At 45.6% G+C, this 27,214-nt stretch overlaps 1 protein-coding gene across 2 annotated transcripts in view; it reads right to left on the bottom strand.

The window, feature by feature from the left end:
• Positions 1 to 26,940, bottom strand: part of LOC140469624 (cholesterol 7-desaturase nvd) — a 67,797-nt gene extending 40,857 nt beyond the window's left edge. The window contains exons 1-2 of one of the 2 annotated variants that reach the window (XM_072566308.1): positions 26,518 to 26,940; positions 26,030 to 26,434 (exon numbers count right to left, since the gene is read on the bottom strand). In XM_072566308.1, coding sequence (XP_072422409.1) covers positions 26,030 to 26,330 — 301 coding nt within the window. In that variant the 5' untranslated portion in view covers positions 26,331 to 26,434; positions 26,518 to 26,940. Of the gene's footprint in view, positions 1 to 26,029 lie in introns of both variants that reach the window. The other variant, XM_072566307.1, reaches the window with a different exon arrangement.
• Between the last annotated feature and the right edge of the window lie 274 nt (positions 26,941 to 27,214).

Raw genomic sequence — 27,214 nt, 5'->3', positions numbered from 1 at the left:
AGAGAGATGAATGATCTCTCATAAAGGAAGATGAGATTTGGACAGGCTTGATAGGGCCAGATGCTCAGGGTATGTCGCCCCTCATGGAGGAAGCCTAGGAACAGGGACATAGTTCCAATATATAGCCCCACCGCCCCACCACTCTTCCCCCCCCCCCCCCCCCCCCCCCCCGCCCACCCCCACATTCAGCTAAAGCAGAGAAGGATTTCTCTCTCTCTCTCTCACTCTCTGAAAGTCACTGGGATAGGAATTCTCTCCCCCGGGAAGTGGGGACACCCAGGGAATGGCGTTCCAACAAGGCTACATTTGACTAATTTTGAATGTCAAAGAAACTGGGAGTAATGGGGAAATGACAAAGGGTTGAATTAAGCCACAATCAGATCAGTAATGATTTTATTAAATAGGAGATCAGGTTTGAGAGGCCAAATTGCCTTCTCCTGCTCCTTATGATTCTTAATCTTATGCTGATTATGGGATTGCGGTGTCCACAAATTGGTGACTACGCTTCCTATATTCAAGGATCATTTCATTGGCTGTAAAACGCAGAGACTTTCTGAGGTCATGGAAGGTGCTACAGAAATGTAATTGGTCATATTGGTCAAGAGATAAACTCATTTTAATCAATACTGCTGTAACATTTTAGAGTCATTCTTACCTTATGAAAACGCACGTAGCATTTGTCTAAGATTCAGACCCTGGGGGGGTTGGATTTCAGGAACCGAACACCCTATGACTAGATACGGTTGCTTTCCCTCAATGGATCTTATCTAGGCCACAACCAGCCACACCAGAGGAACCATGAGACAAGGACCAGGACCACAGCTTTGTCAACTCTACACTCACACATAGCTGAGAAAGCTTCTCTATTGTATATACCCACTATTAGATATCCTCTGCAACTTTCAAACAGCAACAGAGTTTACAAAATTGCAAGCCTGAATCCACATTCAGTAAGACACAGACAGATAGCATGACGCACACAAAGACACACACGGTGGGCGGGTGGGGAGGGGGGGGGGGGCGGTGAGGGAGGGAGGGAGGGAGGGAGTGGGGGAGTGGGGAGAGCGACAGACAGGAGAGAGAGAAGCACACACGGTGGGGGGAAGGGGGGAGAGAGCGCGAGAAAGAGACACACATACACACAGAGGGAGACAGAGAGGGAGAAAAAGAGAGAAGGAGACACACACAGACAGATGCACACAGAGGGAGGGGAGGGAGAGACACACACACAAGGAGGGGTGGGAGGAGACAGACAGACAGACAGAGCGAGAGAGAGGGGGAGAGAGAGACAGACAGATAGGCACTCAGAGAGAAGTGCACACAGTAATGTCTTTTCTTTTATTCCTTTTCTGTATCCAAGATTTATACCTAGGTACTCATACCTAAGATGGTGCCATTAAAGGCACCCATTATAAAAACTTTTCATGGTACTCTTATACTGGAATACACATAACAAGAAAGGATATTCTATTATTAAAAGGGCAGGCCGAAGGGATTAGCTTAATTGGGCATCATGTTTGGCACAACATCATGGGCTGAAGGGCCTGTTCCTGCACTATACTGTTCTATATCAGACAGTCTCTCCATACCTGGGATCAGCATTTGACTCTTCTCTGGATTGCCTCCAATACCAGTCTATCTTTCCTTAGATAAGGAGCCCAAGCACTGTTTACTGCATTCCAGGTATGGTCTGACTAGTGCCTTGCATAGTCTTAGCAAAACCTCCCCATTTTAATAATCCATTCCCTTTGAAATTAAGGCCACATTCCGTTAGCCTTCTCTATTACCCACAAAACTTGGATGCTACATTTTAGTGATTCATTAACAAAGACTCAAATCCCTCTGAGCTGCAGGTTTCTGCAGTCTTTCTCCATTTAAATAATAAGAGATCTCTCCCATTCTTCCTGCCAAAGTGCATAACTACACATCTCCCCACAGTTATCTCAGTTCTAGGATGTCTCAACAGGAGTTCCTTAGGGTAGATATTTTTAATTAACCTACTCAGAGATGTATGACATACCTCTGGAATAGATGGATCTCCTGGCCTGAAGGTGTTGGCACTACCACTGCATCACAAGAGCCCTTGTAGCTCTTTGTGACAGTGTCTTAGACCCAAGCATCGTCTGCTGGTTCAATACCTTTCCCTCCATCATAAGGTCAGAAAGAGGGATGTTCACTGATGATTGTACAATGTTCAGCGCCATTCATGACTGCTCAGTTACTGAAGAAGTCCATTGACCAGAAAGTCAACTCGACTCACCACATAAACACACTTGCCACAACAGCAGGTCAGAGGCTGGGAATCCCTGCAGTGAGTAACTCACCTCCTGACTTCCCAAAGCCTGTCCATCATCTACAAGGCACAAGTCAGGCATGTGACAGAATACTCCCCACTTGCCCTGGATGGATGCAACTCCAACAATACTAAGAAGCTTGACACCATCCAGAACAAAGCAATCCATTCGGTTGTGTCTTAGAAATATAATCACTGTACCTTCACTGACACTGAGTCCAAATCCTGGAACTCCCTCGCTTATAGCACCGTGGGTGTTCTCACACCTTAAAGACTGCAGCAGATCAACATGGCATCTTCTCTTGGGGCAACTAGTGATGGTCGTAAATACTGGCTCAGTGACACCATGAAGAACAGAGAGGATTCTGGGAGATCTCAGACCCACCATAACTGTGACCATCTTCAAGAAAGATGTTATTGAACTGGAAAGAGTATAGAACAAATTTACAAGGATGTTACCAGGACTCAATGGTCTGAGTTATAGGGAGAGGCTGGACAAGCAAGAGCTTTTTATTTTCTTGAGAGCGTAGGAGACTGAGGGGGGATCTTATACAAGTGTATGAGATCAGGATAGGCACGGATAGGGTGAATGCACTCAGTCTTTTCCCCAGGATTGTGAAATCGAGGATTGGAGGGCAGGAGTTTAAGGTTAGAGGGGAAAGAATAAAAGGGAACCTGAGGGCAACTTTTTTTTAAACACAGAGGGAATGAGCTGCCATGGGAAGTGGTTGAAGAGAGTATATTAACAACATTTAAAAGGCATTTGGATGAACACATGGATAGGAAAGGATTAGAAGGACAAATGTATGGAAATGGGGTTAGTGTTGATGAACATTTTGGTTGGCATGGACCAGTTTGGCCAAACGTTCTGGCTCTACGCTGTAGGACTCAATGACTCTAAAGCAGACAGGCCCAACTATGGAAATTGCAGAGAGATTTCCCTACTGATCGCCACAGGAAAGGTAATCTGAGAATCTTCCTCAACTGGCTGCTCATAGCAGCTGAAAAGATGCTCCCCGAGTCTCAGCGTGGCTTCCTCCTTCAAGGAGCACATTAGACATGGCTTTCAGAGCATGAAGTGCAGGAAACAGCACCAATCTTTGTACATGGCCTCCTTTGATCTCACAAAGGCCTTTGATTCTGTTGACTATGAGGGATTGTGGAATATCCTGGTTACCTGCAGAAATTTGTCAGCATTGTCTACCTGCTTCATGATAATATGCAAGCCATGGTTCAGCACACGCCCAATATGAGTGCAAACTCTGCTCAAGCAGGGCTTCATCATCACACCAACACTCTTGTCAGTCTTCCTCACCGCAACACTCCAGCCCATCTCCATGAAGCTCCTCGTTAGAGTGGAACTGACTTCCAGGAGAAGTGAAGGGAATCCTTCGAGCCAGATCCAAGTCCCATTCAGCTTCTGTCATTGAGCTCCATTATGGCAGATGATGCCTGGGTGTGCAGACACCAAGAGGCCAAGCTACAAACCAGGACTGGCACATTGACCAGGATATGAGAGAGAGCGGGCCTCCTTCTAAACATCCTGAAAACAAAGACTCTCAAACAGCCCACTCCGACTACACAACACCACTCACATCCCTGTTCATCAGAATCCACTGAGGCGCCCCTGGACAATGTGGATCATTTCCCATACCTCAGGAGCATCCTCTTGGTGCAAGCAGGCAGTGAAATCCAACATAAACCCCAATGTGCCAGTGCAGCCTTTGCAACAGAGTGCTTGAAATCGGAGACCTCAAAACCCAGCACTAAGCTCATGGTTACAATAGCTCCTTCTGTGTCCACCAGAAACATGGTCCGTGCACAACGCTTACCTGGAATGTAATCCCAGAGAGTAACCATTAGAGCTGCCTTTACAAATTCCTGCAAATCCACTGGCAGGGTAGGTGTACCAAGGTGAGTATTCTGCCCCAGAGCAAGATCTTCAGTATTGAAGCACTGGTCAGACATGCCCACATTTGGTGGGCCACAGTGTCCACTCCCTAAGAAGTGCTCCACTCTGAGTTCCACATGGCAAACGATCACTAAGTCGACAGAGGAATGTTTATGAGGACACCCTAAAAATCTCCCTAAATAAATGCAACATCCCCGTCATGTAGAAATCGCTTGCCCTAGAATGCAGAAACTGAAGAAGCATCCACAAAGGCAATGACCACTTCAGGCATCACAGAGTGCAGCACGTGGAGACCAAGCTCAAGCAGCAGAAACAGTGCACAGAATCCAGAGTATCCCAACTCACCCTCCGTCTCAAACACCAGCTCCCCCACCAATGGCAGAGTCTGCAGCTCAAGAACTGGATTATTCAACCACTGCGGGGCCCAACCCAGCTCGAAGTGAGACTTAAGGGATAGTCACAGGAGAGGAAGGGGGAAAAGATACAGGTAATGGACGCTGATCCAGCTAGCGACACCCACATCCCATGTATGATTGAAAAAAACAACAGTGACACGTTTACTGATCTCCTGTCGGAAACAACTTTTCAGAAATGATACCATCACAAAAGAAGCCATTGGTTAAAATGCAGCAGTTAAGATGCACACAGATACTTCCCACAAGCTACAATGTCATGGTGACCAGAATCTCAAACATAGTCACTACTGCCCAGGACACAGGGGATCGCCCCTACTCTTCAAACATTGTGACCTCGGACCTTTCACTTGTTCCTGGAAGAGGAACGAGGCCTTGGTTTCACATCTCACCTGAAAGTCTGCACCTTTATAACTAATGATTTAACCTTAATAGGGGATTAAAGATTTACTTCCCTGACTGTTATAATCCCATTAAGTATTTCACAGTAATGTGCGTTATTAACATCTCCCATTTGTTAAATTATTTAAGCTTTAGAATAGAGCAAGTTCAATTGGAAATATAATAGCAATTAAAACTTATAAGGACTTAATTGATCCAAAAAGGATTAGGAATACTTGCATGAACACTGTGAGGATAAAGGAAATCATATTTTATTCAGATTCTAACCACGGGAAAGTTTAGTAAAGAAGGGGGGAAAAATCTCAAGTTCCTGAAGATAATCGTCTCTCCCTTTTGCAAGCAATTTCAAAACCATTATCTGGCTTAAATCTGAGCAAAGGAGCAATTCAGAAAGTGGTGCAGATGTTTATGGGCAGAGAGGGTTGTGTCTTAGCTTCAATGTCAGAGAGAGTTCCCCAGGAGTTCCAATCTCAGCCAATACAGGTAGCAGCCCTCAGTTCTATATTAAACAGAACCGATCTTTCCTCAGATTCCCAAAATAGCAGTTAGGCCCAGTTCCCCCTTCCCAAACCTGGGACAAACCACATCAGTCCACTCCCTAGCATTCAGACTCTGGGCACTCCTGCTTCAAACACTGCTTCCTCTTCAGACCATCCAGACCCCTACCCTTAAGGACTGAGCCTCTCCCTATCCAACCCCTTCATCTTTATCCATATCCACTACTGGTCCAATGCCGCTTCCCGATCTCACAGACCTAGGTCTGCCCCTAGGTTCCTTCTACCAGATCTAACAGGGTCATAGAGATGTACAGCACAGAAACACATCCCTTGGTCCAACTCGTCCAAGCCAACTTGATATCCCAACTCAATCTAGTCCCATTTGCTAGCACTTGGCTCATATCCCTCTAAACCCTTTCTATTTTAGATACCCATCCAAATGCCTTTTAAATGTTGTAAATGTACCAGCCTCCACCACTTCCTCTGGCAGCTCATTCCAAACATGCGCCACCCTCTGTGTAAAAAAGTTACCCCTTACGTTTCTTTTAAATCTTTCCCCTCCACCCTAAAACTATGCCCTGTAGTTCTGGACTCCCCCACCCCAGGGAAAAGACCTTGTCTATTTATCCTATCCATGCCCCTCATGATTTTATAGATCTTTATATCTCCCAACTCTCCCTGCTGCTGACTGATCAGCTGACTGTAATGGGAGTTGTCTGAAGATGGACATTTGGTGACTCAAATCACTCATTATTTCCTGCAGAGATTCAATGGGAAAAGATCACTGCCTAAAGCCACAGTACACTGAGTAACTGGAACATGCAGAGACCCTCAGGCTGTTGACCTGGTAAGAACTCTGTGTGTGTGAATAGGTCCTGCCTGGGCAATTTCCAGAGACAGCAGGAGATTGTCAATGGGGTGGCAACTTCAGTAACAGCAGCATTGATGGCATCACGGGCCAACATAGAGTGAGCGAGCCATGAGGAAGGTCCCCCAGTCTCTCTGGTGGCATCAAGAACAAGCAGCTAAGGTCTCTCGGAGAGTGAGATAAGTGGGGATGAAAGACTGTTGAACTTCTAAGCTTATTGCTTTTTTTCTCTAGTTGATACTAAGAAGCATTATAATGTTAACTGTTACCTTATTGCTTTATTTTTCTACTTATTCCATGAAGTTAATGCTTAACTTTTTAAAAAATAAACAGATTTCCCCTGCTATCCGAAAGTAAAACGTTCCCCATGAAACCTTTAGTTAGCTAGAATGGCGCAAAGTGAAGAAGGTACCACATTTTTCATAAAAGCGAAAATCTTCTTTGGATTTCTTTTGGTTAGCAAAAACAGGTACAAATGTAGGTCTTTTGTAAAAGTGAAGTGTCATAAAGCAAACTTTCAATAAGTGGGGGATACCTGAACTTTGCATACAGGTACGTTTGTACCTAAGATGACGTCACGTGTGGTGACATTATACACTTTTCACCGTACTCCTGTACTCGGGTACACGTGACAATGAAAATCTAAATCTGTGAGCATTGAGGTTATTGAGGGGACCTCAGACTGGACCTTGTTCATTGCAAATACTCTTGCTGTAATGATCAACATGAAATGATTTGATCTTGGGCTGTGTCCCCAAAGTTACTGCAGGAGGATCAGGGCTCTTAAGAGTGAAACATGTTATTTGTGGCCAAGTTGAATTTGATTACAATTCCTGTAATTTTTAAGTTAAAATATTTCATAAGGTGCTTTTACAAATCTTATGAATAAAGAATGTTTTTGGAAATAAAACAATGACAATGAACAAGGAAGAACGAGAACATGCACAAATACGACTGACTAAAGATGGAAAATTCATTGGAGAATAAGACGGATTTTGCCTCCACCTTATTGACCTGGCCATGTGTAATCAAACAGGCAGCAAACAGTTGTACAACAGTCTCTCAGAGTTCAGAATATCACTCACACATCACACTGGCACACAACAATCATGTACCCAGACTCTTAAAAGACCAGAGAGGTGTCAATAACTAAAGGTAAATATGATGGATTGGACCAAACATTCAGAAATCTTTATGCTTTGATGGGATGAGGGTCTCACTGGAATTTGTGGCTCACCCCTAATTACCCTTAATAGAAGCAGCTTAACATGAGCCACTTCAGGGGGCAGTTAAGAGTTAACCATAGTGCTGTGGGTCTGGAGTCACATGCAGTGATCCAGACAATGGATGGCACTAGCCCAATGACATACACACTGCACCACAGTCTATCCATCTCTCACTCTTGGTTTATTTTTTGGATAGTAAGGGTTCCTCAAAATCACAATAAGATGAAATGGAAGCATTGAGACACACTTAGCCTTTTGAAATATGAGGCGGTTGCTGAGTGGAACAGATACAAATGGGCAAATTGTCTAAAATCAGTGCACCAGGTTATTTTCAGCAATAATGGCTAAGTTTACCAAGAACAGAACCATGAGGACATTTATGTTACTTAGTAAATTCTGGGAATCAGCAATAGTCTCATTTGTTGAGTTTAAAGTGATTAATCTACCACTGAGTCTGTCGAGAAGACACTCCTTAGTTATCATACAACACAAGGTTACAGTCCAACAAGTTTAATTGGAAGCACTAGCTTTCAGAGCACTGCCCCTTCATCACATGGTTGTGCAGTATAAGATCATAAGACACAGAATTTATAGCAAAATTTTACAGTGTGATGCAACTGAAATTATATATTGAAAAGACTTGGATTGTTTGTTAAATCTCTCATCTTTTAGAATAATCATATTGGTTTCAGTTCTTTCATTTGTAAATCCCGGAACTGTTTTTTTAAAGTTACTTTCTCAAGTGAACTTTAACAATAGGTACCATGTCGGCCCAGATAATGCATTGAAGGTGTGATGTGTCCTGTGTGAGACTGTCTGTGCCCCAACGGTCAGACTGATTCTAATCTAAAAAACGGATTTACAGAATCTTGCATGCAGTTTTTGAGCAAATTAAAACATAATTCTGCAATGAGGATGGTCTCAAGTGGGACCTTGGACTCATGTCACTCTACAGGTGACCTCACAGTCTCACAGACTCACAGTCACTCATATTCTACCCCCTACGCACAGACATCCACATGTACACACACATATAAGTTTGAGGGGTGAATTTGTACTTGCAGAATTACAATTTATTTTGCTCAAAAACTGCATGAATCCATGCAAGATTCTGAAAATCCCTTTTTTAGATTAGAACCAGTCTGAACATTGGGGCATAGACAGTCTCACACAGGGCAGCTCACACCTTTAATGCATTATCTGGGCCGACATGGCACCTATTGTTAAAGTTCACTTGAGAAAGTGACTTTTAAAAAACAGTTCTGGGATTTACATATGAAAGAACTGAAACCAACATGGTCATTCTAAAAGATGGGGGACTTAACAAACAATCCAGGTCTTTTTCAATATATAATTTCAGTTACATCACACTGTAAACTTCTGCTATAAATTCTGGGTCTTACAATCTTATGCTCCACAACCACCTGATGAAGGAGCAGCGTTCTGAAAACTAGTGCTTCCAATTAAACCTGTTGGACTATAACCTGGTGTTGTGTGATTTTTAACTTTGTACACCCCAGTCCAACACAGGCACCTCCGAATCATCCCTCCTTAGTCATGTGTAGCATTTATTTGTCTCTGCATGGCTACGTAAAGGGTTTCTGCTGAGTCCTAAACCAGTATAACCAGGACCACATTTGTCATGGTCTGCAATTGTGTAAAGCCTGCAATTTCACAGATGGGGTTTGTCACAAGAAGCAAACTTGTTTGTTATTTCTCATGTTTGTCTTTCCTTGATCCAAAGGAATTCTGTTGGGAGATCTTGTTCAGGAAGGCCGTTATAAATGGTGGATTGAAATGGACGGTGAGCAGTTGGTAGGTTGAACAAAGTAGTTAAGTAAGGATGGTTTTAACCAGTTGGGGGATTTTGTCAGTCACGGGTGTGTAAGAAAGTGATGTTGGGAGCACAGGATACCAGTGGAGGTGTGCTGAGCTGACAGTTGCAGTAATGGTGCATGTGGAACAAATAAGGTGTGGGAAAACAGAGAGACGTGCACAGTCCTTGGTGGCAGAGTCTGATAGGAAATGATGGATGCATATTAAAAGGCCATGAACAAACTGAAAAGAAAAATACATCAGCTGGAAACAATGAGAAAATAATGTTAATCTCTGGAAAATTCAGGAATTACTGCAAGTAGTTTACTGATAGCTTTCTCTTGGAGATGGTCACGTCACTTGTCTTTATTAACCATCTCTTATAACCTGACTACAATCCAAAGTATTTTAGCCACGCAACTGCAGATGGCAAACATGTCTAACCCCACCCAGTATTCTGATAAGATAATGTGGACTCAGGAACGGCTTCTAACTGAGGGCACACTTGATGTGATCTCAGGATACTGGTATGGGGAAGTGTGATAGGCTCTGTGAAGCAAGGTAGCACACACAGTGGGGGAAGCTGACATGAAGAAGGGGCCTGAATAGTGCTCCAAAATGTTGACAATGCCTCTGCATTTGAGTGTGCCATCTAACCACTTAACCATATGACTCCTCTGACTGTGTGTCTGTGAGCACATCAACAAACTTAAAGGGCCCACTTGTGCAGGACCCTTCAGGCAGCTGTGCAGCAGCGTGGCGTAAAGCACCGCTTCCCAAACTTATTCCCACTGCCACACCATTTTAATAGTCTGAAACTGGAGCCCTTGGTTTGGAAATGGGAATTGCAGAGGGAGGGTTGGGATGGAGAAGATTGAAAGGAGCAGGGAGCAGGGTCGAGAAGAGTGATACACAGTGGGACAGAGATCCCCCATGCAGACCCGGAACTCACAGCACTCCAGCTTCAGCTAGTGTTCCCAATTGAGCTCCTGAAACCCTCTTTGGGAAACCCCGACTGAGTAGGTAATGTCGATAGCAAGGACTACACCATATGGTTCACTTCGATCATGACGATGAGAATGTATACGTACTGTTAGGCTTATACTGGATCATTAGTGATTTTGAGCCTTAATTTAAGGCACTATCTTGTGCTTCTTTAAAAGAATAGGTAAGTTATTGGGAGGCACAATGACTCAGTTGGTTTTCCTACATTTTTGCAGTCAAGATGTAGGCTTCTTGTCTTCAGCAAAATGGAGGTGTCCAGCTTTTCCTCCCCTTTGTACCTTGTGATATTAATCATACATTCCCACCACTGACCACCATGTGGTGTTTATGGGAAGTAAGATGCTGCATCACAGAGCCCAGGACCCAGGTTTGATTCCAGCATCAGGTGATCGTCTGTGGAGTTTGCACATTCTCCCCATGTCTGCGTGGGTTTCCTCCGGGTGCTCCAGTTTCCTCCCACAGTCCAAAGATGTGCAGGTCAGGTGAAATTGTCCATAGTGTTCAGGTGCATTAGTCAGGGGAAATGTAGAGTGATAGGGTTTGGGTAGGTTACTCTTCGGAAGGTCAGTGTGGACTTGTTGGTTCAAGTGGCCTGTTTCCACATGGCAGTGATTCTATTAAATCACATTAGTTAATGCTAAAATGCATATAAATACACTACTGTCCAAAGGAATGGGAATTAAAGTTGAAATAGAAATCTAATTTGAAATTCCAAAACTCTAGCTTAGCTCCTTTGACCCGACACTGAAATTGGGCTAATTGAGGTTCAGGGAGGAAAACAAATTTTCAGAATTACGCAGGAGTACTGGATGGATGATTTCTCAATAAGGTAATAAGGTCATAAGATACTGGAAAAGAGGTAGGCCATTCAGCCCATCAAGCTTGCTCTGCTATTCAGTTAGGGTGGTTGCCAGTCCAATTCTGGCCCAGCTCCACTTTCTTGCCTGTTCCCTTTGACCCTTCACTTCTGTCTAACTCAGCCTTGAACAGATTAATGACCAGGCCCCACTGCTCATAGTGAACGAGAATTCCAAAATTCCCGTTTTGAATGAGATCCCCCTCACCTCCACCTAAAATAAGGAACACCCCTTTTAAAAGTTCTCAAAAACAAGTGTAAACATCTTCTCAGCAAATATTGTCAAGCCCCTCAGAATCTGAATTGTTTCAATAAATGTGGTAGAATACAACGGTCTCAGAAGAGTTAATTTTCATCTCTACATTAAGCTACACTCGATCTAATGATGTCACACTAACTTGGGTGATGATCAGGAAGAACATCTGGAGAGGTGGGCAGTGTGGGACCTAGATTATTCATCTTGGTGTAGTCTTATTAGCAACATCTAATGAATCAATGTAACTGCTACCATACAGTACAACTACATCTTGTTAAGACAACAGTCTCTCCTTGTTAGGAATCAGTGAGGGTTGATCATCTGCTAAACTAGCAAGGCCCTTAGGATCAGTAAAGGGGACTGGGGACAACATCTTACTTCCCATAAACACCACATGGTGGTCAGTGGTGGGAATGTATGATTAATATCACAAGGTACAAAGGGGAGGAAAAGCTGGACACCTCCATTTTGCTGAAGACAAGAAGCCTACATCTTGACTGCAAAAATGTAGGAAAACCAACAAGTTAGGACAGAAATACAGCATTAACAGAACTTAAAGCTTTAAAAGAAAGAAGACAGCTTTGCTGTATTGCACATTTCAAAGCTTTAAGACATGGAAAATGAAGCAGCTTTTTATTTTTAGTAATAAAAGTTCTTAAGGGAAAGAGATTACAACAGCATTGAGGTACTACAGAATTTAAAAACTTTAAAACAGAAAGAATAAATAATCACATTAAGATGACATTGTAGGAGAAGTAATGCTCCCTATATGACTTAATATCAGAGGTGGACCAAACAGAATATAGGAATGGACATTTTAGAGAAAACAGCTAAAGAGACACAATAGCTTCAAACTTTAATCTCAAATCATAAGTAGATTAAGGAAACACACTATTGTATTCACTAGAACCTGCCATTGATGTTGGGAATCACTAAAACATAAAAGACAAATACTTCTGGAAATGCACAAGCTTTTGGCAATTTAATCCAAGAACCAAAAATTCTTCAAACAACAAGATTTAACCAAAGAATTCAGCATGCAGGGAAATCTATAGATAAATTCATTAACAAGCTCTACATATTAATGGAAAATTATGATTATGAAGCTCTGAAATCAGAAATCAATAGTTCCAACAGCAGTTCTCCCTCTTAGAAACAGTTCTTGCCAGAATTAATTCAGTCTAAATGAAGATTTCACTTCAGCAATTCCAGATTGTTGTGAAAACCAATACCAGGAAGGCTCACAGCCAAATCCTGACAAAATAATAGTATCAGAGATGATGAAAGGAACCTATCCACTCTGAGGTTTATACACTCTCTAAAGAGACAATTACACAACAAGGGAACACAAATAGTGGGCCAAACAGCAGATACTAAGATTCAGCGTTAGTGCCGTGGACTATAAAAACCCCACAATCACAAGCAGTGTCTAACCATTACAAAAAAAAGTATATGTGCAAAACTATAGATCATTTCCAGAGGCTGTGTAGAAGTAGGACACAGTTTCAAAGTAGCAGAAAGTCTAATGACTAGAGTCAAAAATGTTAATGTGTAGAACAACTGGCATCAGAAAAGATACGCAATACATTCAGAGGGAAACTGGAGCTCGACAGAAGTGGTTTGCTAAATAGACATCTCATTAACTTTAAAACTTGTACAGGAGCGAGTGCTGAATATCATTGCTGAAGAAACAAAAGTTATAGTGAAGAGATGGAACTGCATTATCCAGATGCCATAACTCTCAAGATTAAAAGGTATGCTATAAGCAAATCTACAACAAAGAATATAAGGAAGTTGAGAACATGCACTTGATTTACAATCAACATTTCTCACTTTCAAGTCCACAGGTCTTGAACTCAACATCCTTAAGGTACCAGGCGGTTTCGATTAGTTCTAAGAGGCGATGAACACATCAAGAAAAACCAAGTTATACCATGCCTGGCAGAACCCTAACTGAGTGTCGCTGAGCAGGTTATCACTGAGGAGATGCTGCTTGATTGCCCTGTTGATGACACCTTCCATCACTTAGGAAGGGTTTGGAGGGATATGGGCCGGGTGCTGGCGGGTGGGACTAGGTTGGGTTGGGATATCTGGTCGGCACACTGAAGAGGACATGAGATAGCTTCGGCAAATAGAGTTAAGGAGAATCCAAAGGGTTTTTACAAATACATTACGGACAAAGGGGTAACTAGGGAGAGAATAGGGTCCCTCAAAGATCAGCAAGGTGGCCTTTGTGTGGAGCCGCAGAAAATGGGGGAGATACTAAATGCCTATTTTGCATCAGTATTTACTGTGGAAAAGGACATGGAGAATATAGATGGTTATATCTTGCAAAATGTCCACATTACACAGGAGGACATGCTGGGTGTCTTGAAATGCATAAAGGTGTATAAAATGCCAGGACCTGACCCCCGAACTCTGTGGGAAGCTACAGAAGTGATTACTGGGCCCCTTGCTGAGATACTTGTACCATTGATACTTACGGGTAAGGTGCCGGAAGACTGGGGGTTGGCTAACGTGGTGCCACTCTTTAAGAAACTTGGTAAGGACAAGCCAGGGAACCATAGACCGGTGAGCCTGACCTCGGTGGTGGGCAGGTTGCTGGAGGGAATCCTGAGGGACAGGATGCACATGTATTTGGAAAGGCAAGGACTGATTAGGGAGAGTCAACATGGCTTTGTGCGTGGGAAATCATGTCTCACAAACTTGATTGAGTTTTTTGAAGAAGTAACAAAGTGCATTGATGAGGGCAGAGCAGTAGATGTGATCTATATGGACGTCAGTAAGACAAGGTTCCCCATGGGAGACTGATTAGCAAGGTTAGATCTCACGAATACAGGGAGAACTAGCCATTTGGATGCAGAACTGGCTCAAAGGTAGAAGACAGAGGGTGGTGGTGGAGGGTTGTTTTTCAGACTGGAGGCCTCTGACTAGTGGACTGCCGTAGGATCGATGCTGAGTCCACTACTTTTCATCACTTATATAAATAATTTGGATGGGAGCATAAGAGGTATAGTTAGTACGTTTGCAGATGTCACCAAAATTGGAGGTGTAGTGGACAGCGAAGAAGGTTACCTCAGATTACAACAGGATCTTGATCAGATGGGCCAATGGGCTGAGAAGTGGCAGATGGAGTTTTATTTAGATAAATGTGAGGTGCTGCATTTTTGGAAAGCAAATCTTAGCAGGACTTATACACTTAATGGTAAGGTCTTAGGGAGTGTTGCTGAACAAAGAGACCTTGGAGTACAGGTTCATAGCTCCTTGAAAATGGAGTCACAGATAGATAGGATAGTGAAGAAGGTGTTTGGTATGCTTTCCTTTATTGGTCAGATTATTGAGTACAGGAGTTGGGAGGTCATGTTGCAGCTGTACAGGACATTGGTTAGGCCAGTGTTGGAATATTACATGCAAATCTGGTCTCCTTCCTATCGGAAAGATGTTGTGAAACTTGAAAGGGTTCAGAAAAGATTTACAAGGATGTTGCCAGGGTTGGAGGATTTGAGCTATAGGGAGAAGTTGAATAGGCTAGGGCTGTTTTCCCTGGAGTGTCGGAGGCTGAGGAGTGACCTTATAGAGGTTTATAAAATTATGAGGGGCATGGATAGGATAAATAGGCAAAGTCTCTTCCCTGGGGTGGGGGAGTCCAGAACTAGAGGGCATAGGTTTAGGGTCAGAGGGGAAAGATATAAAAGGGATCTAAGGGGCAACTTTTTCACACAAAGGGTGGTACGCGTATGGAATGAGCTGCCAGAGGAAGTGGTGGAGGCTGGTACAATTGCAACTTTTAATAGGCATGTAGATAGGTATATGAATAGGAAGGGTTTGGAGGGATATGGGCCGGGTGCTGGCAGGTGGGACTAGATTGGTTTGGGATATTTGGTCGGCATGGACGGGTTGGACCGAAGGGTCTGTTTCCATGCGATACATTTCTATGACTCAATGATGATCGAGAGTAGATTGATGGGGCAGGAATTGCCAAGTTGGATTTGTCCTCCTTTGTATGTACAGGGCGCACCTGGGCAATTTTCCACATTATTGGGTAGACGCCAATGTTATAACTGTACTGGAGTAGCTTGGCTAGAGGGGAGTCAAAACATGTGGCGCTGGAAAAAGCACAGCAGGTCAGGCAGCTGCAGAGGAGCTGCAGGGTGTTAGCCCTTCATCAGGAATGTGGAGGGGGAAGAGGGCTGAGAGTAAATAGCAGGGTGGGGGTGGGGCTGGGGGGAATGATAGGTGAGATGGCAATAGGTGGATACAGGTAGGAGGTGATAGGTTGGTGGGGACGGTGGTATGGATAGGTGGGAAGGAAGATTGACAAGCGGGACAGGTCGAGCGCAGTACTGAGTTGGAGGGTTGGATCTGGGATGAGGTGGGGGGAGGGGAGATTTGGAAACTAATGAAGTTAATGTTGATGCCTTGTGGTCATAGATGCCAAGGTGGAATATGAGGTGTTCTTCCTCCAGTTGGTGGATGGCTTTGATTTGGCGGTGGAGGTAGCCCTGGATTTGAATGTCCTTTGAGGAGTTTGGCGGGGGGTGCGTGGTGCGTGGAGGGGTTGAAATGGTCGGCCACAGGGCGGTGGGGTTGGTTGGTGCATGCGGACACAGATATTCCCAGAACTGGTCCACAAGTTGGCGCTTGCTCTCCCTGATGTAGAGGAGACCATATCAAGAGTAATGGCTACAGTAGTGGATGTGCAGGAGAATCTCTGTCAGATTTCACATGATCCTTAAGGGCCTTGGATGGAGGTGAGGGCGGAAGGTGTGGGCACAGGTCTTGGACCTTGTGTGGTGGGAGGGGAAGGTGCTTGATGGAGAGGGTGGGTTGGTGGGGGTGTACCTAACAAGGGAGTTGTGGAGGCAATGGTCTCTGCAGAATGCAGATAGGTGTGGGGGATGGGAAGTATACATTTGGTGGTGGTGTCTGACTGTAGATGACCAGTTTCCATGCCACCTCCCCCCCCCCCCCCCCCCCCCCTCACTCCCCCAAGGGCACGCAAATCCTGAGCTGCCGCCACTGCCAAATCCGAGCCACCTGCCGACTGGAGAAAGAACGCCTCATCTTCCGCCTCAGGATCCGACAAACACAACGTTGACTTCACCAGTTTCCAAATCTCCCTTCCCTCCCCACCTCATCCCAGATCCAACCCTCCAACTCGGCACTGCTACCTTAACCTGATATACCTGTCCATCTTCCTTCGACTGACCTGTCCTCATCTCACCGACCTTTCCCCCAGCCTTATTCCCACTCCTATTTCTCTCTCAGCCCCCTTCCCGCCCCCACCCTCCCCCTCACATCCCTGATGAAGGGCACTGGCCCAAACCATCGACTCTCCTGCACCTCGGATGCTGCCTGACCTGCTGTGCTTTTCCAGCACTGCACTTTAACCTTGACTCTGATCTCCAGCATCTGCAATCCTCACTTTTGCCAATGCTCCAGGCATGCCCTCCTGCGCTCTCCATTGAACCAGGGTTGATCCCCGGCTTGATGGGAATGGCTGAGTGGGGGATATGCCAGTCCGTGAGGTTACAGATTGTGCTGGTATATGATTCTACTGTTGATGGATCTCATGGATGGCCAGGCTTGAGTTATTAATCTGTTTGAAGTCTGCCCCATTTAGCATAGTGATAGTGCCACACAACACGATGAAGGTTATTCTCAGTCTGAAGGTGAGACTCTCCACAAGGACTGTGCAGTGGTCACTCTTACTAACACTGTCATGAACAGATGCATCTGCAGCTGGCAGATTGATAAGGAAGAGATCAAATATGAAATTCCCTCTTGTTGGTTCCTTCAACTGCTGCTGACTCAATCGAGCAGCTATGTCCTTTAGGACCCAACCAGCTCGATCAGTAGTACTGCAACTGAGCCCCTCTTGGTAGCGTACATTAAAATCCCCCACCCAGGGTACATTCTGTGCCCTTACCATCCTCAGTGTTTCCTCCAAGTGCTGTTCAACATGGAAGAGTACTGACTGATCAGCCGAGGAGAGACGATATGTGCTAATCAGCAGGAGGTTTCCTTGCCCAAGATTAACCTGAAGTCATGAAACTTCATGGGGTCAAAAGTCAAATGTTGAGGATTCCCAAGGTAACTTCCTCCTGACTGTATACTACATGCCACCACCTCTGCTGTGTCTGTACTGCCAGTGGGACAGAGCATATCCATGGATGGTGATGGTGGTGCCTGGGATATTGCCTGTGCAGATATGATTCTGTAAGTATCACTCTGTCAGATTGTTGCATGATTATTCTGTGAGACTGCTCTCTCAATTTTGGCACTGGCCCCCAGATGTTAGTAAGGAGGACTTTGTGCGGCTGACAGGGCTTTTTCTGTGGTTTCTTTTCCGGTGACTAGGTCAATGCCCAGTGATCTGTTTGGTTTCATTTCTTTGAGACTTTGTAGCAACCGGCACAACTGAGTGGCTTGATAGGCCATTTCAGAGGGCAGTTGAGAGTTAATCACATTGCTGTGGGTCTGGAGTCACATGTAGGCAAGGATGGTGAGGATGGCAGATTTCCTACCCTGAAGGTCAGGGGTTTCATGGCCATCAGTAGATCCTTGATTCCAGACTTTTTTTTTTCTTGAATTCAAATTCCAACATCTGCCATGGTGGGATTTGAACCCAGGTCCCCAGAATATTAGTCGGGTGTCTGGATTAACAGTTTAGCAATAACACCAATAAGTTATCGCCTCCCTTTACGTCATGGAGAATGCACCAGTCAATGATGATTGATCGTAAAGTGCTAAGCTTTGTTTACATATTGAAACAAGCAGGTTGGCTCTGTTTGACCTAAGAGATCAATTCTGGCTCTGACAAGTTTTGCCAATGAAAACTAGCTGGGTAGAGATCCGCCAGTCTGTGACATATGATCTACACACATGGCATCACACCAACACTGAAATTCATATATCACAAGTAATTTGAGAGGCAGGCAGAAAGTCTTTATGGCTTGACAGCAATGTTTCCTTAGTGAGAAATATCACTCAAATTGCTACTTCATAGTAACAGTGACAAACGGCTAGCTTTATCTGTTGCCCAAAGTTTTGTGATACATTAATCCAAAGTGGTCAGGAACTTTTCAGGATGACAAGTGACAGCCTTATTCATGAATTTGCATAATTTACGATGAGAAATCTGATCAGGCCTGCTCTGATCCCATGGAATGGCTTTGATCCACCCTGTTTCAGCATCACCCTTGCTCAGTGAGAAAGCCATTGGGCCCCATCTACAAGGTCACATGACACATTTAAACACCATTGATCATGAATAATTGAGACTCTGTGCACTCCTCTGGTTGCAATCTTGAAAATGACCAATTTATCCTAACTTCCCTGTTAGCCAATCCACTATCCACACCAATATATCATTCACCAACCAGACTGTGATTCTCCTACACCATGAGAAAGCAGTTTGACCAGATTAATGCTCTGCATTCCTGTAGAAGCCAGAATTGGGAGCCCCAGGCAGAAATGTTCAGGACTGTTGGGACACAAAGACAGAATGGAACAATAACCCGACAGTAAGTGCTGCTTTGGGTATGTGCAGACCTCATGTCCTTTTCGTACACACTACACAAAACCAGGAAAGTTATGGTGCTACAGCCCACTGAGTCTCAGGGCATGAATTCTAAGGGTGTGGCCAAGATATATAACAGGAGCAACTTCAGTTGATTAGAGACTAGCACAACAGACTGATGGGTCTGTGACTACTTTCACATTGCCTCAGTCCTCTTTATTTAAAATGCACTGAGTGGGTCAGTTCAGCACCAGACAATACCTTAGGGACAGGCCACATAGTTCATAAGTAATACAGATGCTGAAAACCATGGGTCTGATTAGAAACAACATAATGAGCAATAGTTCTCACTATCACTGAGCCTGCAGTCTCAATCCTCCAAATGGATGTAAACTTTAAACATTTTGTAATACTTGGTAGAACAGAATGTGTGTGTTTATTGAGAATTTACTTTCTTGATGTCTAAAATCCCTGGGGAAATTTGATGTACAGAAAGATCTGGGTGTTCAGGTCCATTGTTCCCTAAAGGTGGCAACGCAAGTTGATAGGGTGGTCAAGGAGGCATATGGCATGCTTTCCTTCATCAGCTGGGGTATTGAATACAAGAGTTGGTAGGTTATATGTTACAGTTGTATAAGACTTTGGTTTGGCCACATTTGGAATACTGTGTCCAGTTCGAGTTGCCACATTGCCAAAAGGATGTGGATGCTTTGGAGAGGGTATAGAGGAGGTTCACCAGGATGTTGCCTGGTATGGTGTGTGCTAGCTATGAAGTGAGGTTGAGTAAATTAGGGTTTTTTCATTAGAAAGACAGAGGCTGAGGGGGGACCAGATTGAAGTCTACAAAATCATGAGAGGTATAGACAAGGTGGACAGCAAGAAGCTTTTTTCCCCCAAAGTGGGGGACTCAATTACTAGGGGTCACGAGTTCAAGGTGAGAGGGTAAAAGTTTAAGGGAGATGTGCACGAAAACTTCTTTATGCAGAGGGTGGTGGGTGCCTGGAACATTTTACCAGCGGAGGTGGTAGAGATGGGCATGATAGTATCATTTAAGATGTATCTAGACAGATACATGAATGGGTAGGGAGCAAAGGGATACAGACCCTTCAAAAATAGGCGACAGGTTCGGATAGAAGATCTGGATCGGCACAAGCTTGCAGGGCCGAAGGGCGTGTTCCTCTGCAGTAATGTTCTTTGTTTTAAACTTGGTAGGTGGTTCAGTACAAATGCATGAGGTGCATGTACCTATTTTGAGAGATTCAGGCAATATTATAACACTGCTATCACAGCACAGTTTAAAGACAATCACTAGAGTTAAACCTCCAGGCTGTCAGTGATTTCTTGGACATTGATCGCGATTTACTGTATAGGTGATAGTGCACAGATTTATAGTGCCACATTTTTTCATACTATGCTTCGCCAAGGTCACCTGTGTATATGCTCCAAGAGTGAATATAAAGCGGATAGCAGTCCCTGCACTCTCCCAACACGCGCCCAGCTCTTACTGCATTGCAGACAGGAAGACCACCCTTTATTGATCATTTTTCTTCAAGGTAGAGCAGGCACCTCCATCTCAAATTACCTTGAAAAGTAAACTATCTCAAAAATTTGAACAACAGGTTTAGCAAGCTTTCGTGTTGCTCTCAGCCATTGCCTATGCAAGTGTGATTTTCCATAAATGGGAGGCTCCCATCATTCCGAAAGGATGCTCTATCTTTTGTTCATTCCCAGGATGAGACATCAGCAATCCCTAGTTGCCTGGGAGGTGGTAGTGGGCAAGCTGAATTCTTGAATCATTATAGTCTATTTGAAACATGTCAACCCACAGTGCTGTAAAGGAGAGAATTCAAGGGTTTTAACCCAGTGACAGTGAAGGAATGGGGATATATTTCCAAATCAAGTTGGTCAGTGGTTTGGAGAGAAACTTGCAGGTAATTGTGTTCCCATGTATCGACTGCCCTTGTCTTTCTAGATGCAGTAATCATGGGTTTGGAATGTGCTGCCCAAAGGGCCTTGGTAAATTTCTACAATGCATCTTGTAAATAGCACACACTCTTAATACTGAGTGTCTGTGGTGGGGGCAGTGGATGCTTGTGATCCAATCAAGCAGGGGCTGCTTTCTCCTGGATGATGTCAAACTTGAGTGCTGCACCCATCCAAGCAAGTAGGGAGTATTTCCTCACACTCCTGATTTGCACCTTGCAGATGGTGGACAGAGTTTGGGCAGTCAGGAGGTCTGTTACTTGCCGCAGGATTGGGAGCGTCTGACCGAACGATGGGATTTATATGGCTAGTCCAGATCTGTTTCTGGTCAGGATGTTGATAGTGGGAGATTCAGTGATGGCAATGCCATGAAATGTTAAGGGAGGATGGTTAAATTCTCATTTGTTGGAGATAGTCAATGCCTGGCGCTTGTATGGTATGATTCTGGATGTAGGTTTGCTTGCTGAGCTGGAAGGTTCATTTTCAGACATTTTGTCACCATACTAGGTAACATCTTCAGTGAGTCTCTGGGTGAAGCTTTGTGTGGAAGCCCACTGAAGATGTTACCTACTATGATGACAAAACATCTGAAAATGATCCTTCCAGCTCAGTGAGCAAACCTACACCCAGAACCTCAATCTGAGCTACAAATCTTCTGAAAACTCACTATGGTGTGATTGTTACTTATCACTTATCAGCCCAAATCTATGTTTTGTTCAGTTCTCGCTGCATTTTGACATGGAGTGCTCCAGTATCTGAGCAGTCGTAAGTGGTGCTGAACACTGAACAGTCATCACAAACAGCCCTACTTCTGACCTTAAAATAGAGGGAAGGTCATTGATGAAGCAGCTAATGATGGTTGGGTAAAGGACACTGTCCTGAGGAGCATCCTATAGAGATGTCCTGGAGCTGAGAAAACTGATCTCCAACAGCCCTAACCATCTTCCTTTGTGTCAGGTATGGCTGTCACCGGTGGAGAGTTTTGCCCCTAGTCCTAATGATTCCAGTTGTACTAGAGTTCCTTGATGCCACATTTAGTCAAATGCAGCCTTGTTGTCAAGGGCTATCACTCTCACCTCACCCTCTGGAGCTGAGCTCTTATATCCATAGTTGAACCAAAGCTGTAACGAGGGCAGGACCTGAGTGACCCTGTCAGAAATTAAGTTCTGTATTAGTCAGTAGTCCATTGTTGTACAATTACTGTTTGATAGGAGAATGTGAGGACTGCAGATGCTGGAGATCAGAGTCGAGAGCGTGGTGCTGGAAAAGCACAACAGGTCAGGCAGTAGCCGAGGAGCAGGAGAATTGGCGTTTTGGGTATCAACCCTTCATCAGGAATGAGGCTTGTGGGGTGGGGTGGGCGTTGCTGAGAGATAAATGGGAAGGGGGTGGGGCTGGGGGAGGGTAACTGAGAATGCAATAGGTAGATGAAGGTGGGAGAGAAGGTGATAGGTCGGAGAGGAGAGTGGAGCGGATAGATGGGAAAGGTGATGGACAGGTCAAGAGGGCGAAGCCATGTTGGAGGCTTGGGACTGGGATAGTGTTGGGGGGTGGGGAGGGTGGAATGAGGAAACTGGTGAAATCCACATTGATCCTGTGTGGTTGCAGGGTTTGCTAGCACGATTGACCATTCCTTCCATCACTGCTGACGAGTTGATGAATAGGCTAGTAATTGGCTGGGTTAAACTAACCCTACACTTTGTGGATAGGACATACCTGGGCAAATTTTCCATGTGGTCAGGCAGATGCCAGTATTAGAGTGGTGCTAACAGCTTGGCTAGAAGTAGAGCAGTTTCTGGAGCACAGTTCTATTGCCAGAATGTTGTGAGGGCCCATAACATTTGCAGTATCCAGTGTCTCCAACTGTTTATTAATATCATAATCGAATTGGGTGAAGACTGGTACCTGTGATGCTGGGGATCACTGGAGACAGCCAGGATGGATCATCCACTCAGCACTCCTGGCTGAAGACAGCTGCAAATGCCCACTTATTGGTGATGGGAATGTTTAGGGAGCCTTTTCCTCCAGTGAGTTGTTTAATTGATCATTCGCACCACCATTAATGACTGGATGTGGCAGGAGTGCAGAATTTAGATCTGTTGGTTGAGATTACTTAGCTCGATCACTCGCTCCTTATGCTTTTTGACATGCAAGTAGTCCTGTAGTTTCATCAAGTTGACACCTCATGTTTAGGTATGCCTGGTGCTGATCCTGACATATCCTCCTTCACCCTTCATTGGGCCTACCACTCAACTTATCAATGAGTTTAGGAATTTCAGTGCCTGTGCAATGGCCATGGATGATTTAAAAAAAAAATCAAACCTATACCACACACTTCATCTAAATCAACTGTTGGTCATTTACAGGAGATTAGTAAAAGACAACACATTAAAGTGCTAAAGGTAAAGAGCTAAGAGGCCCAGCTGTGACCTACGCTGACAGATTCCGAATTAGCCACTGTCTTCAGATTTTTAGTGAGGATCACTACTTATGTTTTAGAAATCAGATCCCAAATTTGGGCCCAGAGTTTTGCAGCTTATTCCACCCATCACCACTGTTAGTATTGTAAGAACTTAAGTATACATTTCTCATATCATTAAAGTGAAAACTTTCAACTGAATCTTAGAGAATTTGCAATAATGAACTAGTCCCAACAAAGCATGTTACACTCAATAAGTTGTAATATTTACAAAATGCATTCCATGTCAAGGACATGGCCTGAATACAAAAACAATTCAAAGTGGAAATTGCAAAAGATGCAAGTTTTCCTTTTTAACCCATGTTGCACTCTGAGGTGCTTCAATATATTTTCAATACTCTTGATCCACGACATAGGTTGTGTGTGAGAAGGACATAGCCTGAGGGGCTGGACACCTCCCTGCCCCTCAACGTTCTACAGCAGAAAGATCTGAGGGAACGACCTTTCCTCATCACAGCCCTGCAATGGCTAACCCAAGCTTTAGTGCATCCCTCAGCATGTAGTTCTGGACCTTGGGATGTGCCTGTCTGCACCTGGTCAAGGACAACACAATGAACTGTGAGGCCAACAGGTTTCAGGCAGACCAGAGTGTCTTTCTCGGAGGTGATGACCCTCCAGGCACAGTTGATGTTTGCCTTGGTACTTCCCAGATCATAGAGCAGAGACCTGGATCATGGAGCGTCTCGGGATGAACCTTGTCAAAACAAAAACCCACTGCATCTCTCTCCAGACTATCTTTGCAAGGACACTTTCTAGGAGGAGGTGTCAACTGTCTTGTACCTGACACAGCAATCCTGGAGGTGGGGGAAAGAGTGAAACTCTGGGTGTACAGGATTGATCTGGCCACTCACCAGCAGCCAAACTGCATTTTGGTGCTTATTTGTAAGTTCTAGAGATGAGCCATTCTGTCAATTGACTCTGAAAGTTAAGGTCAGCCTTCTGTGTTTTTCCTACATTGTCTCAAGGATGTTACTTGCCTGATAGACATGTGGTTAAAGGTGTTTTTCTGTGAAATTACTCCATGAGGGATATGAGCATTCCACAACAATGTGGCCAGATCAATCCTTCACAGGGAACGATAGAACCTCAGTAAAGGCAGCACGGTGGCTTAGTGGTTGGCTCTGCTGCCTCACAGCGCCAGGAACTCAGGTTCGATTCCAGCCTCAGGTGACTGTCTGTGTGGAGTTTGCACATTTCCCCCGTGTCTGTGTGGGTTTGCTCCAGTTTCCTTCCACAATCCAAAGATGTGCAGGCCAGGTGAATTGGCCACGCTAAGTTACCCACAGCGTTAGGTGCATTAGTCAGAGGGAAATGTGTCTGGGTGGGTTACTCTTCGGAGGGTCGGTGTGGACTTGTAGGGCCAAAGGGCCTGTTTCCACACTGTAGGGAATCTAATCTAGTGACACTTGGTGTTTGTGTACTGAGGGTCAACTCAAAGCTAGATGCAGCTGCACTTAAAGGTGACCATCAGGATAAGGGTGATTTTTGGGTATATTTCCCCCAGTTTATCCAGACAGTTTTACATTATGTCACTAGAAACATCCAGATAAAATGGAAGATGGCTCAGGTGATCACCACAACCCAACTGAAGAACATCCAGACCTGCACCACATACAGCAACCAAGTGTGCCTCATACCTGATGTATAGGTTCTTACCTGTAATACAGACAGCATATCTTTCCCACATGCTTAGTTTTTGTTGGACCCTGGTTTACTCTTTGCTTAGTTTTTAAGCCTGTGGCCCTGATCCTTCTGAACCATATTCCCTTGCACCTTCATGGTCAGGTCAGACAATAAATTGGACTGAACTGTTCTCTAACAACATGACCCCTACCCTGCCTCAATTTGAACTGGTCACAGTCTGTACACCAACAGAGAACCTGAACATAAGACATTGAGCATTGTAGCAACTTCTTAGCCAAAGTGTAGAATGAGAGCAGGGTCCCTTTTTTTAGCAGCTCCCTGCCCAATCTCAGAAAATAGCAATACAGTATATCCACATTTTTACACGCATTGCTGATGTCACTCTATCTCACAAATCAGTGCAGATTATCCAGATTAACATTTGATACCACTGGCTCTGGTTGCTGAAATAGAATACAGTAATTACTGATACACTGCCCAACAACATAGGCTTAGTTGCTGAGTAATAAGCCAAGCTCCTGCGGTTCAGTATCAGATTCTCATCACTGTGGTTACAGATGCCACCCTTTAATATAACAAAACTCACTGCAGATTAGACGGACAACTGGGAAAACTCATGGTCTGCACACAACTCTGGCAGCTACACATCTGTCCCCTAGAAATCCCTATCCCTAGCACCCACTCCCTCTAAATCTGACCCCCAGCACCCACCAAATCCACCCAACTCCCCCTGTATCCCAGCAGCGACCCACCTCCAGCAAACCCCTAACAGCAGCACCAGTCCCCTCCCCACGTTAACCCCAGGAGCCACCGTTCCCCCTGCACCCTCACGCCAACCCCCCACCGAACCCTTCTTACCGAAGATGGTGACATTCTTCACCTGGCCCTGGCGGAGTTCCTGTGAGTCCACGAGCCGGTACCAGCCGTTCGGATAGACCGGGGGCAGCTCGCCCCTCTTCCGCCTCCTCCTGACATCAGCGGCCGCCTGGCTCTTGCTGGTGCCGGGCTCGGGGGTGTAGCCGACCTGGTGCGGGGCTCGGAGGAGCTGCAGGGGAGCGAGGCACAGGCGGAGGGCGAGGAGCACGGCCAGAGCCGGGAGGAGCAGCGTGAGAGCGGGCACCAGCCCCGGGAACCAGCCGCTCCCCAGCTCCAGCGGCATGGCCAGCTGCAGCAGCCGCCTCCCCGTGCTCCCGGACCCGCTCCGGCTCCCGGACCCGCTCCCAGACCCGGACCCGCTGCGGCGCCAGCTACTCCCGGAGTCACCTGTGTCCCTCCTACTCCCGGAGTCACCTCTGTCCCCCCACTGCTCCCGGAGTCACCTGTGTCCCTCCTACTCCCGGAGTCACCTCTGTCCCCCCACTGCTCCCGGAGTCACCTGTGTCCCTCCTACTCCCGGAGTCACCTGCGTCCCCCCACTGCTCCCGGAGTCACCTATGTCCTCCCTACTCCCGGAGTCACCTATGTCCTCCCTACTCCCGGAGTCACCTGTATCCCCCCACTGCTCCCGGAGTCACCTGTATCCCCCCACTGCTCCCGGAGTCACCTGTGTCCCCCCACTGCTCCCGGAGTCACCTATGTCCTCCCTACTCCCGGAGTCACCTGTGTCCCTCCTACTCCCGGAGTCACCTATGTCCTCCCTACTCCTGGAGTCCCCTGTGTCCCCTCACTGCTCCCGGAGTCACCTCTGTCTCCCCACTGCTCCCGGAGTCACCTATGTCCTCCCTACTCCCGGAGTCACCTGTGTCCCTCCTACTCCCGGAGTCACCTGTGTTTCCCCCCCTGCTCCCGGAGTCACCCGTGTCCCCCCTTCCCCTGCTCCCGGAGTCACCTGTGTCGTCCCCCCTGCTCCCGGAGTCACCCGTGTCCTCCCCCCTGCTCCCGGAGTCACCCGTGTCCTCCCCCCTGCTCCCGGAGTCACCCGTGTCTTCCCCTCGCTCCCGGAGTCACCCGTGTCCTCCCCTCGCTCCCGGAGTCACCCGTGTCTTCCCCTCGCTCCCGGAGTCACTTGTGTTCCTGCTCCAGGAGCCGGCAGCTCCTCCCCTC

Source organism: Chiloscyllium punctatum, chromosome 49 (genome assembly GCF_047496795.1).
Source record: "Chiloscyllium punctatum isolate Juve2018m chromosome 49, sChiPun1.3, whole genome shotgun sequence".
NCBI lineage: Eukaryota > Metazoa > Chordata > Chondrichthyes > Orectolobiformes > Hemiscylliidae > Chiloscyllium > Chiloscyllium punctatum.
This window is presented reverse-complemented; position numbering and strand designations above follow the sequence as displayed.